The sequence below is a fragment of the Rhipicephalus microplus genome, chromosome 3 (genome assembly GCF_043290135.1).
Source record: "Rhipicephalus microplus isolate Deutch F79 chromosome 3, USDA_Rmic, whole genome shotgun sequence".
Lineage (NCBI taxonomy): Eukaryota > Metazoa > Arthropoda > Arachnida > Ixodida > Ixodidae > Rhipicephalus > Rhipicephalus microplus.
In genome coordinates, this window is record NC_134702.1 from 40,523,914 (window position 1) to 40,544,234 (window position 20,321).

The following is a 20,321-nucleotide window of genomic DNA, read 5'->3' on the forward strand; positions in this document are numbered from 1 at the left end:
GAGCAATGCCTTTAAAGTTTATGCCTTTAGACTTTTATTTTAAAATTCTTCCCACTTGGAACACGCTTCTCTTTGACGTCGTAGTTATTCTTTGGCTGGCAGAGCGCGCAAAGTTCTTTGCATTCTGTGGAGTCCAATGGCACGTCTTACAACATCAAACATGATTTGAGTTTGACAAAATTATATATCCAAATACATAGCCGTCATACGTGCGTGTAGCAGATCACGTGTAGCAGACGACGCTCAGGCATAGCGGTAGCAAATAGCTGCATTTCGAACGAGGCGGTGTCATCTAGTGACGCTAGCAGACGCTCACTCTCGCTTCTTTCCCAACGCCGTGGCATCCGACCCGTTCTGTCTGCGCTGCACAACGCCGCTGGGAGCAAGACCCCGAAAGACGTCTATCTAAAGGTTGCGCAAGTGAGCTTGAACTTCCCCTTCGCGAGGTCAAACAGGTTTCGCCAGCGGCTCGTCTCCTGGCAAGTGGGTCGAACGACGCGCTCTGCCACAGTACACTGTCAGCGGCTCCGAAGTCGAGACGCAGTGCATACGGCTACGCGCGCCGGCAGGTTCCGTACTCTCGAATCTAAGTTTGCTGCGCGGAAAAAATCTCGCGAAGAACGGCGGGGGAAATGGCCAGCCAGGAGTTTGAGAGCGTCGAGAAGATCCTCACGGAGCATCTGCCACCGGAAGAGTATCAGAAAGTGCGCGGCGTTCTCTACGGCAAGGAATGCGCGTGAGTATGCACGACTACGGCGTCTTATCGCACCTCGGGCCGGCTTGACGCGGGAGGTTGCCGTCGCGTCTTGACCCATATCTCGGGGCCACGTAGTAGTTAAGATAATTTATTTACTATATCGTGGGAGAATCTTTTTTTCTTTGTTTTCCTTCGGGATCGTAACGCGATTCGCTGGCGCTGCGGATGGTAGTGCTACTTTCGTTGGTTTCTTTGTTTTGAATGAGATTGCTGTCATTCAGCGGCAGTATAGCAGCTATATATTTCGTCTGGCAGAGATTCTGCCGCATTAATTATATTTTTGCCGGCGTAAACGTAATCCTTCTCTCGGCGACCTTTTGTTAGGCGTTTGCAGCCGATGTATGAATTAAAAGTAATGATGAAAAGGCCTTTCTTTCGCTTTTTTGTCAAGTTTTACAGGAATGTATACAGCAACCTGTAGCGTCAGTCTGAGAGATCAGCAACTTTAGAATCATAATTACGGGCAACAACCCTACGTGCACAGCCTGTAAGCAAAGTAGAGCGTCAGTGCATGGTGAAGTGCAATAAAAAAATAAATAAACATTCATGTAATATGCCATTGCAGTCAGTGCCTCAAGCTTGTACAAGTCTATTTCAATTTTACTAATATATTAATTATCAAACTTCATTTATTTTTAATGGAGACTATAGTGTCTACCCATCTTGGCTTTCAGCCGTATCCTGCATTCTTGACCATTGCGTCATTGCTGGGAAGATTGCCAGATTCATTGACCTTGCGCTCTCTACGGCCAATCACTATGCCCTACAAGGACATAAAGAAAAAAGGACAACAGTTAAACTGCAGCTGCAATGCTAATTGGCATCAGTCAACAAAGATAAGAATACTTTAGAGCGAAATTATGGAAGCAAAATAATTAAGTAAATATGTAACAAAAAAGATTGACATCTTTGGCGGCCTTTGCCATGGAAATTAATGAACTATGTCTTTTAAAACGGGTGCCAGGTTAAATGCTGAGAAATGAAGATCGCCAAGGAGTAGAGAGCAAGAAACCATGCACCGTGCCGTGACAAGCCTATGCGTGCTGCATCATATAATTCTCGATTATTTCCTTCAGCCCCATCTTCTTCATACTGCGCATCTTGTATTACGTTCGTCTAGCAAAAAAAAAAAATAATGCATGGCATGGCCATCGCAAACACCAAAGATTAGTGGAGCTGAGGGAAGCCCAGTGAAGTATTGCCAAACCACACCATGTCTCGGTTAGATACAATAAGTTCGACCTTTACGTGACCTTTGCCAAATGCCTCTTGGTACCTAATGGTAATCACGTCCACAAGGTGCTCTTTTAACCTAGCAAGCTCGGCACCCAGTCTTAAGTAGATTATCCTTTCGCTGCTAGAAAGCGTAACCTTCGTATCGGTCAAGCGAAGCCTTTCGGTGTTAGACATTCACACAAACACAGCACTTCTCACGCACCATCGTTCAGCTCCTCAAAGTATTGGCAGGCTGCATTGGTTCATTCAGGTGTGCAATCTCCTTTATTGGTTCTCGACCGAACTACTAACACTGTGTCCATTATGCCACTAAGCAGTTTTATAGGATGATGAGCTTACTTGCTTGAACCTTAATTCTTGGGTTTTACCAACTATAGGGGATTTGCCATAAAACCGGCAGTTAATATAAGGAGAAAAATTTAGATCTCAGGTGAAAGGTGAGAAATTAATCGGTTCACATATAGTTGTGCATTGCAAGGAGTTCGGGTGCACCCCTTGATTAGATAAAACTAGCATCATCATCAGGAGTAATATTCAGACAACTCTGGAGATAATAGAGGCTTTGCACATTTCTAACACTCATGTATCAGCATTTCATCTATCACCCTGCAAGTGCTTATTGGAATATTATTTGAATAGGAAAGCATGACAAAATCTTGCGCGCTGTATCACCTGGTTTTTGTAACCACGTGCCTGTATATATGTGTGAGTCGACGTGAATAAAGATTAGTTGCGAGTGCGGCGCCCATCATCGTGTTTTTATAGTTTTGTGTGCCGTTCTTAACTATGAACTCACGCCAACTGTCAGAGCTACTATACCTGTCTCATTATGATTTTCACGCATTTGAAATATAATGCAGTGCAGCAAGCAAGACTGTGTGGATGGGCATAGAGAAGAAGGTGACGATCACACAGCGCTTTGTGTTACAGTTAGTCCCAAGCAGTTAGCCTACCAATATTCTTTTATTGTAGCATCAGGGAACACAGTGCATTAAAAGGGGAAGGGCTACTGTACATGAATATATCAGTCTAATAATAAGCAAAAAATAAATTGAGGACCTAACATGCGTTACAGAGTATAGCAGCAATACCTACGCAAATAAATAGAATAACATATATATTCAATGTGCAAGGTGACTTGTAGATATACAACTGAGATGAAATTTCACAGTAACTAAAGTTAATTAAATGGTTAACAAGGCTTTTTTAAACAATATGTGGTCGCGAATGCTGGTTGTAGACCCAGGAGAGGGGTTCCAATCTCTAGCAGGCTCTGGCAAAAATGACAATGAATGAGCACTTTTGTAACTTTTCGGAACATGAACCTTCTAATGATGACAGTATGCCCATATGAAAGGTGCGGAATGTATTAACAGTAAAGACATAGAACGAAATAGTTCGTATGAGCAGCGAGTAAAGACTGTTCTAGCAATGCTTTCATGGAGATTATGCTGGATGTTTTGTAGTAATTAGACAAGATGAAATGGGCCGTGTGGTTTTATACTGCCACAATGTTTTGCATTAATGCAACACGGTGAGGGTTCCCCATAACCGATGGATACTCCAGCTGTGGGTGAACGTACAGAGTGTATAAAAGTATTTTAGCAGAGGACAGTAGTGCTCCTGTTTTAGTCAATGGATAACATGTTTTTGTCTCAGAGCTCTCGACCTGGATCGCGAGGCTCTCGCACTGGCCGAAGAGCACAAGTTCGAGATCAAGGGCTACAAAATGACGGCCGAGAAGGAGGAGATGCGGCCACCGCGAGTGGTGCGCCTCGGCCTGGTGCAGAACCGCATCGTGCTGCCCACGACCGAACCGGTGGTCGCACAGCGGGAAGCGCTGCACCGCCGCATCGAGACCATTGTCGAGGCGGCTGCATTGTGCGGAGTTAACGTCATCTGCTTTCAGGAGACCTGGCGTGAGTAACGTGAGAAGACCGCAAAGTATAAATGCATGCGTAGTTGTGCAAGGCTAGTTGTTCGTAACTGTTTATACATTGACGTTAGTGAGAGTTAATTTTTCATTTCAAACTCTACTTTCAGACATGCCGTTTGCGTTTTGCACCAGAGAGAAAACACCGTGGTGCGAGTTTGCAGAATCTGCTGAATACGGCCCATCTGTTCAGCTCTGTCAGCAGGTGATCTCTTACTGCCTTTGTGAAACAGACCTATCAATTTTTTTTCTGTATGGTACCTTTAAAATAATTCGCATGAACTTTCTTGTGCTTTATATGCAGCATTTAAAAGTTTGAGGTCAAATAGGCCCTGCAGAACTTTACCAAATAACCATCGAATCACCTCGCTATCAGAGTTTATTCCCTCGCAAACTAATTCTCGCAAAAAAAATTGTAGAATACATTAAATACCAATAGAGTAACAGTGATTAGTCATGCACCTGTCTTCTCTTTCAAGCAAGCATATTAAAAACTACACTGCACAAGGGGGGGGTACATTGCACAAGAGGGCAAGACCTGTCAGGCCTGTCATGACCTTGTGCACTTTTTTTTTTCCCCGTTAGAATGCATAGCTCGCTTTCAGCGTGATAACAAATGCGCTGGTGTAATTCTATATTATGAGTAATTCTATCACTTCAGATTGCAGTGCAGGCACGTTGCAACACCCCACAGTATCAGTGATAAGTATGTAGCTCACGATACTTAAATCAGCAAACGGCTTAAGCCAAATTGTGTTTATGGCATATTTTTGCTGAGAAGAGTACAAGCGATTTCTAGCCAACTTTATTCTTAATAGTAACTTCCACGTTGCATGCAGCGCTATGTTGGGGTCACATGTTCGCAAAAGCAGTGACTACCGATATGCAGCATCATCTGGCCATGCTCAAAAAGTGTTGCAAGGCCCCTTTAGAGGAGTGCCGGCATATTTTCAAACCTGTACCAAGTATCCGCCGCAGTGTTCTCACACGGCACACAGTATGTACAAAGGTACCAAAATGTTTGTGAGACATTTCAACTGAGGCAAAAAATACATATATCTATATTCAAGACTTTGCATCATGGACATTATCCTAGCATAAAAAAGTTTGTCAATGTAGCTATACCGCACCTCCATATGCCAGCAGCAAAAATAAGGTGCTCCCCATGGTTACTCTGGTGACGCTTGTGTGCAATGGCATGTTATAGCTACACAGCCTGACATGCTTTTCTGAAGTTATTAGGCATCCATATGCGGGGGGGGGGGGGGGGGTTAAACTATCATTCGCAGAGACTTATAGTGAATTAGCTAGGGCACCCTTCAACTTGTCATTATTTTTTTAGGATCTCGACTTATGTATAATACTAAAAAATTACAGTTTAAAAGTTCCGTATTGGTATTGGTTTATGTTTTCATGCTTTTATGAAATAGTGAATGTTCTTTCAATGTTATATTCAACTATATTATTTCTCAGAACTTGTTTTACCATGTCACGATGATGTGTTAAACCTGGCAATGACAAATCCTGTTGTCAGACTACTGTCCCCGGCAATTTTACTATTTGAGCGCACTTGCTAACAAAACAGAGGACAGATTACAGGGACATGGCACTACTGTGGCATTCTTCTGTTCTCTGTTTTGTTAAAAATTTCGCTAAAATAGCAAAATGGATTACCAACACGCCCTAGCCTACGCTCTGTCAAGCCATAGTAATGTTCTTTATTTAATGACTTCTCCTCGTGACATTGATTCGACATTTTCAGATGGCTAAAAAGCACAACATGGTGGTGATCTGCCCTATTCTGGAGCGCGACGACTCCGACGTTCTCTGGAACGCCGCCGTGGTGGTCTCAAACAGCGGAGCCATTCTGGGGAAGTCCCGAAAGAACCACATTCCGCGAGTGGGTGACTTTAATGAGGTGAGGTTTTGCGACTAATATGCCGGAACAAGTTGATGCTTTTGTTTCTAAATTGCAAAATTTTGCATGCCAAGTACATTAACTACATTTACGAATGGATTTGGTGCATTAAAGCTCTGTATAGTGAACAGATAAACTCTTACCAGAATGTATTTTGTTCCAGTCTACTTACTACATGGAGTCAAAACTCGGGCATCCAGTGTTCCAGACACAATTTGGTAAGACTTGTTTGAGTGACATTCATTGAGAACTGATGATAGAGAGAGCCAAATATTACAGTTGAACCCACTTATGACAATACTCAAGTGCTATGAAAAAATTTTATTATTTTAACCAATACTTTTCAGAAACAGGTTACATGAAAATAAAAAAAAATCGCTGCATGTCCACCGGATAAATAAAGATGAGTGAGTGAAGCTCCAGAGGGTTCATTGGTATACCATGAATCTTCTGTAAAAATTTGCTCAGTACCTCACCAAAGACATGACAAACACTATATACACAACAAACTGATTTCGTCATTCATAAATGGTAGCTAGACAAGCCTTGCATTCCCCATTCATTATAATGGCTTTATGGTCGGTGAAGTGGAGGGATAGGGGTTCTTGGATGTGTTGCTGTGGGAAGTTTGCAAAGACGAGATCGGTGCAGGTTTCTCGGATGGTTGTGGGTTGCATGTGGCTGAACAATATGCATGCATGACCATATGTTGTATGAGCCAACTATTTTATGTGATGTCGACCTTAATGTCACCCACCAGTACGAACGGTTTGTTTTTTACTTGTTTGCATAGTCTTGTAAGGCGGTGTATATGGATGTCTTTATGTTTCTGGTTATTACATTAAGTGCTAGATACATGGTAAGTAGATCGATTCCACTTTCAAAGAGTTTTACACCCGCATGTTCGTCATTGTGGCTCCGACTGGTGAGCAGTAATTTAAGATCTTCAGCAGTTTCGGTTTGCTTGACACAGATGGCCACACCACCCGTGGGACGGTCTGCTTCCTCGGTACATACGATGGGAATGTATCTTTCAATGAACAGTTGTTTTGCGTTCTACGTCTTGCTAAAGCAGAGTACGTCTACCGCGGTCAGTATAAGGTCCCATTAGACGTCGTCTACATGAGCATGTAAAGACCGAATCTTAAGCAAGGCAAGGGTAAACTCCAATAAATCAACATCTTCTCGCAGGGATAGAGATAACGCTGCGTCAAGGTGGGTAATCGATGTCGTTCGAGACGCTGAAACTCTTTGAGCATTGCCTTGTCCTCGTTCCTATTCACATCCAATGAGATTCGAGCTTAGGTGAACCTCTAGTGGGGTCTGATTAAACTAGAGAAATGCACCTTTATCCAATCAGACTAAAGCAAAAATGCGCCATTTAACAAGCTCATCTCGCACTCGAGCACGCATCTCAAATGCAGCGAGCGTCATCTAGTTCGCAATGATAGTACAGGAGTACCCTCAGCGTCATCGACAACGCGGGACTAGCCTATGCCCGAAGGAGCTTCACCCCTAATAGGGGGATGGCAGGCTGTCGTGAGAAAATGATAACATCAGATGGGACATGCCAACAGACATTAGTGACAAGGATCACAGAGCTGCGGCTCTCTCGGACATGTTTGAGCATTCGGATACTTTCACGAGGCCACTACAAGCCCCATAGAACTAATGTATGACAACCCCTGAAATTTCTGATGCTGAAAATCTTCAAAGTGCCAACTTTTTACTCAAACTGCATGTTCCAACTGAAGCCACTGCTGCTCCCGCGTTGTTGCAGATTTCAAAAGCCAACTTTGCCGCAATACCACAGTGCTGTGCTGTGAAACATACCACAAACTGAAGAGGTGCAAGGTTACACAGCTTAAATATGTCGTTTTCTTCATTATTTTTAAGTATTTCGCTTTCCATTACCTTTCAGAACGGACACCCAACAGCCATAAGTCATTGTTACAACCAATAATGCAGCATGCGAGCATGCTGTAAGCGGGTTGTTTCGCCATAAAAAAACATACAAAAGTTGACGGTGTAGCAGTTTCTCCTTGGTATAAACAATATGTTGTTAAAACAGGTATCGCTGTAAGAGGGTTTGACTGTACTATGTTACTGGAGAAACGACAGGAGTTTCACTTCTTCCAGCTGTACCCTGTCCGACTTTATAAATGACACTTGTATTTCAATTGGCGTATGAATGCTATTTAAACAATACAGGGCACTTTGCAAGTGTTCTCGAGTATTAAGAGCACATTTTGTGCCAGTGGAGACAATGTGATGTTTTCTGCTTCAAGGGAAACTGAAACGACGTGGCAAATATATATTGCGACTACATCGCTTATTTTAAGGACTTTGGCTCTCAAACCACAATCGGTGATACCATATGGCCGTGCTGAAGACGATACATACAATCAATAACAGGATGGAAGACTGCTTGCTTGCTGCATTCTATCTTCTTTTATTACCTTGTCCTTGTTCGCACACTTGTTTTTTAACAAACTAAGTGGTACCATCTTAGAACAGTGCTATGAAAACATTCGATGAACTTATATCATGCACGCTATGCTTTCACTCTGTCGTTAAGGGCCTTAACACTCTCGCAGTCAATGTGCTTCTTTGCATAACCTGTGTTGGCAGGCAAGATTGCTATCAACATCTGCTACGGAAGACATCACCCCCTCAACTGGCTCATGTATGGTGCTAATGGAGCGGAGGTTGTGTTCAACCCCTCTGCGACAGTGTCTGGACTGAGCGAGCCATTGTGGCACGTCGAGGCCAGGAATGCCGCCATCGCAAACAGCTACTTTACGTGTGCCATCAACAGGGTGGGAACAGTAAGTCAATTGATCAGTTCATTCAAGATTCGTTCAAGAGTTATGAAGGAAAAATAAAACGTGCTCAACTGTAAAATCAGCTATTTCAAATGTAGTTTGCATTTTGGGACATCTGCGGGTCACTTTGAATAAGTTTGTTCTCAAACGAAGTGCTTACATACCTTGAAATGTGCAAAGGAGATGAATGCCTTAAGTATGAATCTGTACAAATCAGTCATACCCTTGTTGCCTCTCTTTCTTTTATGCAGGAAGTATTTCCTCGAGAATTTACTTCTGGTGACAAGAAGCAAGGTGAGGTTTGCTTGGGTAAGATTGGACTACGCACACTGTAATTTGGTTGGACTACACACACTTTCTGAATTTCTCACAGATTCCCACAGTGCTTAATGTTTTTTCTTCATCTCTATAGCTCACCGGGATTTTGGACATTTCTATGGTATGTACATCATTTCGTTCAATTGCCTTTCATACATTTTCATGGTACCATGTACCACAAATTAAATGTCGATAAGTGGGAAATAAAGTTTGTGATTGCAACTGTGTACCATTAATGCAATAGTTTGGCACATTTGCAATAGTTTGGCACATTTAGCTGTGAATCACAAACTGGAAAATACAAAAGTCAAAGAAAGCATAATTTCTACTAAATTATCGTTAAATACAACAATCATGCTCAGTTGTTGCTCCACAGTTGTATAGTTACTTAATTCATGTCAAAAATTTAATTTGTCACCTTCCTATAATATGGTTTCTGACTTATTTTTAACTTCTATTTTTACAAAGTCTCAACAGTAAGAATGCCTAAAATCTGAGCTTTTTATGTATACACAAGAATATATGTGAAATAAATGCTCCTCTTGATAGATGTGACCATTTGCAACTAATAATGCTGTTTGGGGATACAATGGTGCAGGTTCCAGTTACGTGACTGCTCCTGACGGAAGTCGCACGCCTGTAAGTTCATTTGTTCTCACTACATAAAATCAGTTCTTATAATGCAAGTTTTCTAACATGCCAAAAGCTTATTGCCCTTTATTAGCACTAGTTAGCAGAGTTTGTGCAATTAAGTTGGCCACAACATTGTGACCAGTCATAACTAATAGCGAACAATCACAAGTTCAAAAAGAGAACATCCTAGGTAAAATTTCTCATTGTTCAATTTCTGATTGGACAGTGAGTGATCAGAATTCAGAACAGTAAAGAATCAGAACAGAGAGCAATCAGTGCGTTTGAACAGCTGCAAAGCTTGTTAATCAGATGCACAAGAATGGCACCTCTGCTCACTTCAGAGAGTGGTGGCGGTGCAAGCAGACGTAGATGGTGCCGATTGCGAGGCACTTCAGTGTGTGGTGGCAGGCAGGCCATGCTAGCCGGTGTAAACATCGGTCGCAGAGAGTCACTGTGCCCAGGTGCAGTCCATCATGTGACTGTTGTCAGTTGTCAATGAAAATGAGCCTTTTGAGCACAAGACAAAGATTGGAGTGTTGATTGCAACAGCCTGCAATCAAAGCCTTCCGGTAGCACATCCTTGATAACCTGCTGTGCAGCTATGAATGTGAGCCCCGCACATTAGTCGCGGGGCTCTACGTCGATAAGCGTAACTAGAGCTTCACAATTCAGAAGCACACATTTCTCTTGAACACACCTGTCGAGGACCAGATCATAACCTATATTGTTCTCACCTTACTTCAGGGCCTCTCGAGAATCAACGACGGCCTCTTGATCACTGAGGTGGACCTGAACTTGTGCCGACAGGTCCGTGACACCTGGGGCTTTAGGGTGAGTGGTGTGCTGCAGCGATTCCAAACTTTCTGCGGCAATTGTTAAACGACATCTCCCATGTGTTCAAAATGTTTGTCACGTGCTTTGCAGATGACGCAGCGCACGGAGATATACGCCGATGCCCTCTACTGGGTGGCTCAGCCTGCGTTTGAGAAGCAAGTGGTTGTGGACCCGACAGCGGGAGGCGACTACTGAGGCTTCTCTAGAGCTGCGAAGCACTTGGGTAAGGCAGTGCGATTCAGTGAAAGCTACGTGGCATACATGTCCAAACTGTGTCCAAACTACGGGCACTATAAGTGTACAGGCATTCTGTCATTAACCATAACACAAGTTTGTTAGTGGGATACATGTGCATTTTGCCATTGCAATATTCTTCATTCATGCAGCATTGTGGACAGATATGATATAACAATCATTTGCCAATATGTCATTCCATATTGTGCTTTGTCAATGGTTTGAGTGGTGCTCCGTTTACATTATAACCAGGATAAGTGGGTGATAAAAGCAAGGTTGAGTTGTACTATGAATCAAGTCATCACAGTGACCTTGATAATGTTTTTTAGCATACAACACATGCAATCAAAATATAAAAAAGAAGGCACAACAAGAAAGCACGGGCATGAAGGACAAGATGAGTGCCGATGTCTGAATTATGTGCCAAGAGCGGGTCTTAGTCGGCTAATATCACAAGGCTTTGCTCTACGAGGATCACAGTTGGCTCATTGCCATGTCGGCCGGTGCAGTACCTCTGCTAGGGTCTTCCATTATTTGAATACCAGCTGAACCTATTTCATTCCTTCAATATCATGTGAATATTTTCGCTACATTTACTATAGTCGACACTTAATTTTCTTTTGCAGGTAGTCTTTTACCGCTTTTCCAACTTTCTTCTCATAAACTTAACTAAAATATCATGTTTTATCTTTAATCTACTATATAGTGTTTGCACAGCCTTAGCTGTCTTTCAAGTTTGTCATACTCCAATACATATATGTTTTTCTATGGTCCCATAACCTAGTACTGTTAGGTTGGTTAAGTAGTTATTATATACTACCCTTCCAACAAATATGATTGAATGCATATTATGACCAAATGTCACGCTTGTCATCAGCATCGTTATTAACAACTTGAGTAGTTAATCAAACAGACAGAAAAAGTCTTCTAGCTAATGCAGCTTAAATACTTTTTTTTTTTTCAGGATGACTTGTTACGTGGCATGAGTGAGATGAACAAAACTAATATTACAGTAAGGCATAAAATCTATAATACATATACACAATATTTGAATGATTTACAGAGATGTTTTCTTCAGTATCAAGCTAGTGTTGTGCTGAGCATTGTAACAATACTTAAGTTTTGTTGGGATAGCGTTTATCTGAGAAGTTTATCTTGATCAAGAAGTTCACATAATCCTTCACCCATGCATGCTTTGCTTGCGTTACAGATATGCTTCACTGAGTAATGCCCAAGATCTGCTACAACTGGGCTTCAGCTGGAGGTGATGGCCTGTTGCACGAGTTCCTCTTCGGGATCACACCAAGCGCTCTCAGGATTCTACGGCTTACTGGATTTATATCCTCAATTATGCAATCAAACATATTTTTTTCTATCGTCGACCATCAACTGCAACAGACAGCTGGCTTTGGAACATATATTTTTTTTTACAGAATAAAATATATACACTTCTTATCGATCTGTGCTTGCATTTCACATTGCTAAACTCTTCACACATTGAGTTTGTGGTTTGGGCGACGAGATTGCGTCAAAAAGAGAATATTCGAGCTGCACAAATGTCGGGAGTGTTAATATTAGAACAAGGTTTGAGCACAAAGTCCATCAATTATACCTGCTTAGCTTGTTAGAGCAGCGACGGCACAGGAATTTGTTGATCAACAAAGACTTTGCAACATGAACAGCATTGTGTCATCCGTGCAGCTGACATCTTCACAGGCTCCAAGTGCTTCTGCCAGTCTTGATGCAAGGACGTGCTTACACTGAAAAAAATAGTACATGTTTATTAGTACAAAGGCTCGCAAGATCACACCATCTCAATATGCCAGGAAAGGAATTCAACCTTAGGAATAGCTGTAACAAGACAGAGGGAAGGTATGGATATGAAAGCATTCGTAAAGACTAAAATCAGTGTAGACCTTTTTTTTTTTCTTCACTTCCTTTTTAATTAGCTGCTTTGATACACTATTCTCTGCATGTTTTAATAAAAATCTGCAGATAATGAAGCCGAGGAAGCTTCGTTCGTTATAGCGACGGGCCTTGTTCTGGCACAATTGGTGTCTTCAGGTAGCACGTGAGGGCTTATTGGTTAGCTGTCCGCTTGATCAAGGTGCATGTGCATTGTGACACAATCTGGCAAAAAGAACATGTTCTACATTCACTGGATGACTACTAGTGATGCTAACACTCCCATGTTTCGTGCACATAAATACCTAATGATGTAAACGAAGAGTCATCCGCCGCTGTAGCTCAATCGGTAAGAGCATCGGGCGCGTGATCCGAAGGTTGCAGGTTTGGTCCGAGCTGGCGGCGAGAATGACTCGGAAGTTGCCTTTTCGTCCACTTTATTTCTTCACGTCTATATCATAATTACTACAATATACTTAAAACAGCGCAATTAACACCCCCTGTATGTTCCTTGGCCTAAATATCTGCTGGAATTCATTAGGGTTGTCCTATCAAGTGCAATCTTTTCATTAAAGTTGTGTCAAAAGAAATACAAGCCCTTAAGATTCCCTATGTTCCTTCATTCTCAGCATCTAAAAGTGTAGCAATTGCAGCAGTTCTTGCATCTATGCACCAACAGTTCTGCTTGCCCCAAGGTTCTGCCAGAATTAGGGCCAGGTGCCAGAAATACGGGAGCCCCCATTTGTAATCTAAACTAGGCACATCTGCCTATAATCTTGCACATCTTGTGACTTCAGCACTGACAAAAAGCATCTGGATTGCTTCTAGCTCTTAGTTCTGTATGACTGAGAAGTTGGCGGTATTTTTTTCATTAATATAAAGCGTCTGAAATAACCACAGCTTAAGTCTAAACGGCATAATCACATTAATCTCATGCGAAAATTGGGCCCCTATGAAAGCATTACTATGAAAACCCAACATTGGCAAAATGACATACACACTAAATAATTTCTTACCATTGGTATCTCTTGTTTTCGAAGCACTGCAGAGACAGAAAAAAGTAAAAGCAAGACTTGAAATTGAAGCTTACTGATGTGATGTACAAATCAGCTACATCAAATCTGCAGAAAGCGCAACTAAGGAAAATAGGAGGAAAAGAACAGCAGGGAGGTTGACCAGTCTATAAGCAGCTGGTTCGCTACCCTGTGCGTGGGAGGGGGATGAGGGAGATGAAAGATAGAGAGGAGAGAGGGAAGAGAGATAAACACAGCACATAAAGCAGCACACGCACGCACAAAGCGGAACTAAAATGTGTTTTGAGGGTATCTGAGGGTATCTGTAGTATCCCTTTGATTTCAAGACTCGGCAGTTTAGAGCACGTAGGCTCAATTTTAACATACACAATGAGAAATGGTACGTGATCAACCGTTCCAGGTATCTTGGAGAGCCCTGCAACATTTTTTCAGCATCATCAGAAAAAGCTGTCGATTGGTCGTCGAGGCTTCTGAGAACAATCTAGAATTTACAAAGTTGGCCAGAAATAGCTCATTTCTCTAGAAAAATGATGCCGTAAAACCAAGTGACTGCACCATAAACACGAAGTCCACTAGCATTGGCTGATTTGAACATCGTTGGATGCAATTACTCCCGCAGCCGTGGGGTGTTACGATGCACCCTTAAGCTTGTACGAAGGGAAAGCAGAAGCACTTGGAGCCAGAGGCAAATCCCTGTAACACCCTTATTTTTTGACAGATTCTGAATATTCTTGCAGCAGACTTTTCGTGAGGCAATCAACTCTTCTAATTAAGATATCTGACAATTCAAACAAATAAAATAAACTCTCCAGCCACTTATAGTCCAAAGTCTCTAGAGTTAAAATTAATAATTACTTGGAAAAAAGTTGCAGTGCCCCTTTGAGGGCAACACATGTGTATGCAGAAGCATTGACTTGACAGTTGAATCATATACATAGTATTGCTACAGCCCAAGGTGAACTAAAAAAATGCTTCATCGAGGTGATTTCCTTTATTGCCAGTACTATACATAATTATAACCTCTAAATCTAATTTGCTATAAGCAATCAACACGCTCATATCGGTGGAACCTACCCAAACTTACACACGTGAAATTTAAAAAGCACCAACCAGTCTGCACCAAGTAACTTGCAGCTAGGGTGTGTGTGTGTGTCCCTTTTTTTTTCATGGGAATTTTCTAAGTTGAATGACTGAGATAGAGAGTTTACCAGTGTGCAGACGATTTGTGACGCTCTTAAAACTTTAGTGGACGTGACCCACTAGCTCTGGTCGTGCCCTGGCCTATAGCAAGCGCGCCTTCGGCGTCTCAGAACAGCCAGTTACCATCCCAGTCACCCTCCGGCTACAAGGGTGGTGTGGACATTTAGTATACGCATCCCCTTCACCGGTACATTATCATCATTATCATGTGTGGCTCATGCATCCTCACCGTTGCCGCGTAGCATCATCATCTTGGCTCATTGATCGTAGCTGTCGGCTGCCGGTTCCTCGGGCCTAATAAAAGCTAATCCAAACCAAGACTTCATACGTGGTGGAGCTGTTACGTTAGTGTTCATACGTGCTGTTAGATCCCCCGCCATCCTCTCAATCACTCTACCACCTGGAGCTACGTTCAGGTCGCCGCTTGGGCCAGGTGTCCGGAAATATGTCGCACCAAGATGAGGTCGGTGCTGCAGCCGTTCCCACTCAACCACTGCGTGCCGCGCCTTCTCACGTCATCAACAGCCTCCAGCGTGAGCCCCATCCCTTTGCTGGTATGCGCGGGGAAGATGTGGAGGAATGGCTGGACGATTTCGAACGTGTCGGCGCTGCTAACCGGTGGGATAACACCTACAAACTCGCTCACGTGTCATTCTACCTCACGGGTGTCGCGAAGACGTGGTTCCTCAACCACTTCATCGACATCCCTGACTGGTCAGCCTTCAAAGATCAGCTTCGCCATGTCTTTGGCACACCGGCTGTTCGTTCGGCTCTCGCAAAGAAAGCTCTCGCGACTCGGTAACAGCACATCGGGGAGTCGTATACATCCTACATGGAGGACGTTCTTTCACTTTGCCGTTGGGTTGACACACCAATGACAGAATCAGACAAGGTGCGCCAGCTTCTTAAGGGGATTGCACCCGTCGCATTCAATGCCCTTGCAATCCAGAATCCGGCTACCATTGCTGACGTTGCAACAACCTGTCAGCGCCTCGAAGGACTTGAGTCTATGCACCTACAACCAGACAGTGACGCGGCCCGTATTACGACTGATCCAAACCTGCGAGACACGATAAGGGCGATTATACGTGAAGAACTAGAATCAATGGGATTCACACTACCTTCAGTGAGTCCCATTCAGTCTTCTTCAACGTCATTGCGGGATGTCATCAGGGAAGAGCTCACGTCCATGACCCACATGGTCAACCTGCAGCCAATTGTCTCTCGTACTCTACCATCGTTCCCGCACACCGCCGCTACACCAACAGGCACCGTCAGCTTGACGTCCCCGCCACGAACGTATGCGTCGGTTGCTGCCGCACCTCTTACAAGCTTTCCCACGAGCTTTTCATCACCACCGCCTGAGCCGTCACCTGTCCCTCTGACTGCTCTCTCTCCCGGTGCAGTTAGCGCAAGCTACTACCCTCCTCATCGATCGACTCGGCCTACGTGCTATTATTGCGGCTATCGTGGTCACATTGCACGCTTTTGCCGCAAGCGCCAGCAAGACGAGCGCCGAAGGTATGACATACGCGAACGGGACTATACTGCAGGAGCCTTGTACCAGGGCCGCCGTTATTCGTCACCGCTGCGTCGGTCTCCATCTCCGCCAGCATCGGGTGAACTGCGCAGTAGTCACCGATCAACCCGACGCCGTTCGCCGTCGCCTTACCGTCGCTCTTCTTCAGCCTGCTTCCCTCACTTCTGATCGGCGTCTGGAAAACTAAGCGATGCAGTTTTTGGAGGACAAACTGCATTCCAACACAGGACTCCAATTCCTCCAGCGCGCCCCTACAATATGATTGCGGTCACAGTTGAGGGAGTGGACGTTGATGCTTTGGTGGACACTGGGGCTGCGTTTTCTGTTATTCGTGCTGATTTGTGTGCCCGTCTTCGAAAAGTCACGACGCCTTATGATGGATCGACACTGGTTACAGCCCAGGGAACAATGATTCGCCCTTCCGCTCTCTGTACCGCCAGTGTACTAATCGACAAAATTCTTCATCATATAGAATTTGCTGTGCTATCCCCGTGCTCCCATGAACTCATTTTATGCTGGGACTTTCTTTCCTCTGCTTCTGCGGCAATTTGCTGTGCACAACGTGTCGTCCATCTTACTGAAACAAACCACTTGCTCAACGACGAAACCTACAGGCCACTTCGACTCATCGCTGCAGTAGACATCGAGTTACCCCCAAACGAACATCAATTAGTCACAGTTTTGTCCAACAACGTCGACTCTGGTGACATTTTGGTCACTCCATTGCCCCATTGCCTTAATAAAGGCATAGCTCTTGCATCAGGTGTGGCTCGCTTCAACAATGAATCAGCTGTCCTCGCTGCTACCAACACCACACAAGATAAAATTTTACTGCCACGGGGCACTACTGTCGCCTGCGTTGCCGATCTGCAGCCTGTGTGCGTTGTGCCTCTTACCCCTGTCTCCACTAAAGGCCATCCTGCAGATCATGCTGCTTCCTCGGCCTTTACAGCAGCCATCAACAAAGACTTGAATGACTCACAGAAGCAGCAGCTGCTTGATTTGTTGGAAAAGCATGCAAACTCCTTTGGCATTCATTCATCCACCCTGGGCCAGACAACCGCTACAGCACATCGTATTCAGACCGACGGAACATCCATTGTGCACCGCCGTCCGTACCGCATCTCTCTAGCCGAACGAAATATCATTGAAGAAAACGTAGACGATGTGCTCCAACGGGAGATAATCCGACCCTCAACCAGTCCTTGGTCGTCGCCCATCGTTCTGGTTCGTAATAAAAACGGTTCCGTACAATTTTGTGTCGATTACCGAGCACTTAATAAGATCACTAGGAAGGACGTATACCCCATGCCACGCATCGACGATGCCCTAGATTCCTTACAGGGTGCTGAATACTTTTCGAGCCTCGACTTGCGTTCCGGCTATTGGCAAATCCCCATGCACGAAGATGATAAAGAAAAAACTGCGTTTGCAACCCCGGACGGCCTATACGAATTCAATGTTATGCCGTTCGGTCTATGCAATGCGCCCGCAACTTTTGAGCGCATGATTGACACCGTGCTGCGTGGCCTGAAATGGAAGACTTGCCTATGTTACCTCGATGACATTGTTGTCTTTTCATCGACGTTTCCTCAATATCTGCTACAATTGGACGAGGTCCTGACTTGTCTTGCGGGCGCTGGTCTTCAAATTAACACTAAAAAGTGCCATTTCGCCAGCAGATCAATCAAGGTACTCGGTCATGTTGTGAGCAAGGACGGAATTCGTCCAGACCCTGATAAAACTGCTGCAGTGCTTCGCTTCCCTCGCCCTGACAAACCGAAAGATTTGCAAACCAAAACTTCATAGTGGATAAAAAGACCATTCCATTGATCCTTGTTAAACTTGATTCCCGAGTGTAACTTGTCTGTTTATTTGTGATAAGGCTCCGGTATTCTTATGTATGTTTGTTTTACCAAATGTCAGTGATGAGGCTCTGGTATTCCTATGTATGTTTGTTATGCCAAAGGGCAGTCTTTCGAATAAAAAAAAATGAATGAAATGCGAATGAAATCAGTGGTGCAATTTTATACGCGTTTTAAATCCAGACAGAGGCGTTTCGTTCGTTATGTCAAAAAGTAGGTGGTCCGCGTTGGTCGCAAGGATGAAGAGAAGCGAACAGCCAATGTGGGAAATGGAGGCTTGCGTCACAATTTTGACACCGGCTTGAGGACCCATATAGCGCAATTGAAACGTGACGCGTCCAGTGCCTCTGTGGGACGCGCTCCATGAGAAAAGAGATGCGTCGAGCGTCTCTGTGGGACGCGCACCGTGTCTCAGACCTGCGAAAGGCGCACCCATTGTCTGTGACGGACGCACTCAGTGTCAGGTCCAGGACCAGATCTTGGATTGGGCCAAGAGGGTAGCGGAGAGCTACGCTGAGTAGGCTCCTCTGACACTTCACCACAGCACCTTTCCCTCTTGGAATAAATAAAGTTTTTCTCCTTCTCCTCCTCCTCTGCAAGGAACGCAGCACACTCGTATCACCATGGAGTGAATGATGATAAGTGGGGTGAAGCTTGAAAGGGTTTCGTCAGTAAACCGTGAATCCTTCATCTATCTGCTTGTCCGTCTCTCCGTCAGTTCATCTGTCTGTCTATCCGTCCGTCCATTTGTTTGTCTGTACGTCCGTCCATCTGTCTGTCTGTCTGTCTGTCTGTCTATGACAACAGACACGGAGAGACGGACTGGGTGGCTACGACAACGGAGAGGGGATTGAGAAACAGCATAGGTGCATAGAGCCCACTGCGATGTCATGTTCTCAAAGTATCCGGATACTAAAAGGCACGAGGCGCTTTTATTTAAACCCAATCCATGCCGCCTCGGAGCCATTTAAATCCATCCATTTTGTTTTGGACGATCTCACCGACCGTTCCTTTGCCTCCGTCCGAGAAACGGACGAAAACAGACACCTGACACCTTGGCTCACGTGACATAAAACGTCACGGCATTCCCCTCCCGGCTCAAATGTGCCAATCACGAGCGACTCAACGGAACGGAACGCCCCCGTCCAGATTTGGAACACGTAAAAAAATTGTACCACAACAGTTGTTAGTGCGCCCCCGTCCAGATTTGGAACACGTATAAAATTGCACCACAACAGTTGTTAGTGATCAACGGCTGTGGATTACCTTGGTGCAGATACGAATAGCAGGCGCAGAAATTGCTACTCGGCAGGCAAGTGTAGAATGCCCGCGTTTCGCCAGATACTTGGTAGACTACCCGTCCTCGTGGGCAGGTCAGCCGCTTGACACGACGCCTGTCAATGAGTCTCATAGCCGGCTGTAGGGGGGCTCTGAAGAAGTGATCCAGCCTGCGTGGTCATGCGTTGCGTTTCAGAAAAGCTCACATAAAACAAAAAAAAAAAGCCCACGTCTTTATCACGTAACGCAAAAACTCTATTGAGAAGCCAACGCACGAATGCGGTGATACTCACTCATTCAGCGTTTGGGTAGAAACTGAAACACGTGCACGAACGAGGTTTGTCAATCAGTGGACATAGTTCCAAGAAATTTTGATACTGGGCTGGCGGTTAGGTTCCGAAAAGACTACGTACCCGTCTTCTTGTCACGGAACTCCTTGGCAAGATTCTCGAATAGGAGTTTCATTACATCGCTGTGAACTTGAGCGAAATTCATGTTAGCTGATGTTTTTTTTCCGCTGCTTTTTTGGAAAGCGCGCGTAGTTTGGGCAAAGTTTAACACGCCATAGTGCTCAAACTACAGTCATCAAGCGTACACACTAACTTTTTTGCCGCGGCAGCACAAATTCAAAACAAATAGTAAAATTAAAATAAAACATGTTATATGTCAATTTAGCGTAATTTTAATACCATTAAAACAAAAACTTTTTTTGTGTGTTTTAATTAAAATTTTAATTACTAAAATTTTGTTATTAAGTTTGCAGTGTCACGTAGCGGTAGTAATTAAAGTTTAATGCATGGGTGAGGCGTGC

General features: G+C 44.1%; 2 protein-coding genes across 3 annotated transcripts; one reads left to right on the forward strand and one right to left on the reverse strand.

Moving 5' to 3' along the window:
* The first annotated feature begins 356 nt into the window (after positions 1 to 356).
* Positions 357 to 12,147, forward strand: pyd3 (beta-ureidopropionase pyd3). Of its 2 annotated transcripts, none has more exons than XM_037427234.2 (12): positions 357 to 736; positions 3,653 to 3,912; positions 4,037 to 4,131; positions 5,689 to 5,844; positions 6,008 to 6,062; positions 8,476 to 8,672; positions 8,921 to 8,978; positions 9,082 to 9,108; positions 9,586 to 9,626; positions 10,365 to 10,451; positions 10,545 to 10,677; positions 11,899 to 12,147. In XM_037427234.2, exons 1-11 carry the CDS (start codon positions 633 to 635, stop codon positions 10,647 to 10,649), a joined length of 1,185 nt encoding a protein of 394 aa, XP_037283131.1. In that variant the 5' UTR covers positions 357 to 632; the 3' UTR covers positions 10,650 to 10,677; positions 11,899 to 12,147. The 2 variants fall into 2 exon arrangements, with proteins under 2 accessions (XP_037283131.1, XP_037283140.1); XM_037427243.2 differs by having other exon boundaries at positions 8,921 to 8,963.
* LOC119176109 (zinc finger SWIM domain-containing protein 7) lies at positions 12,092 to 20,114 on the reverse strand. The gene is made up of 5 exons (XM_037427257.2): positions 19,924 to 20,114; positions 19,804 to 19,825; positions 19,499 to 19,680; positions 13,610 to 13,635; positions 12,092 to 12,448 (listed from the first exon to the last, which is right to left on the reverse strand). The coding sequence occupies exons 1-5, from the start codon at positions 20,003 to 20,005 to the stop codon at positions 12,344 to 12,346; spliced, it is 417 nt and encodes a 138-aa protein (XP_037283154.2). The 5' UTR covers positions 20,006 to 20,114; the 3' UTR covers positions 12,092 to 12,343.
* Positions 20,115 to 20,321: the final 207 nt, after the last annotated feature.

Coding starts and splice junctions, on each gene's coding strand:
- LOC119176109 (XM_037427257.2), bottom strand. CDS start 20,005: ATGAATTTCGCTCAAGTTCACAGCGATGTAATGAAACTCCTATTCGAG. Junction 19,826..19,923: donor GTTCCGTGACAAGAAGACGG/GTACGTAGTCTT, acceptor CACGTGTTTCAG/TTTCTACCCAAACGCTGAAT. Junction 12,449..13,609: donor GAAAACAAGAGATACCAATG/GTAAGAAATTAT, acceptor TATTTTTTTCAG/TGTAAGCACGTCCTTGCATC.
- pyd3 (XM_037427234.2), top strand. CDS start 633: ATGGCCAGCCAGGAGTTTGAGAGCGTCGAGAAGATCCTCACGGAGCAT. Junction 9,109..9,585: donor GGATTTTGGACATTTCTATG/GTATGTACATCA, acceptor ACAATGGTGCAG/GTTCCAGTTACGTGACTGCT. Junction 9,627..10,364: donor CTGACGGAAGTCGCACGCCT/GTAAGTTCATTT, acceptor ACCTTACTTCAG/GGCCTCTCGAGAATCAACGA.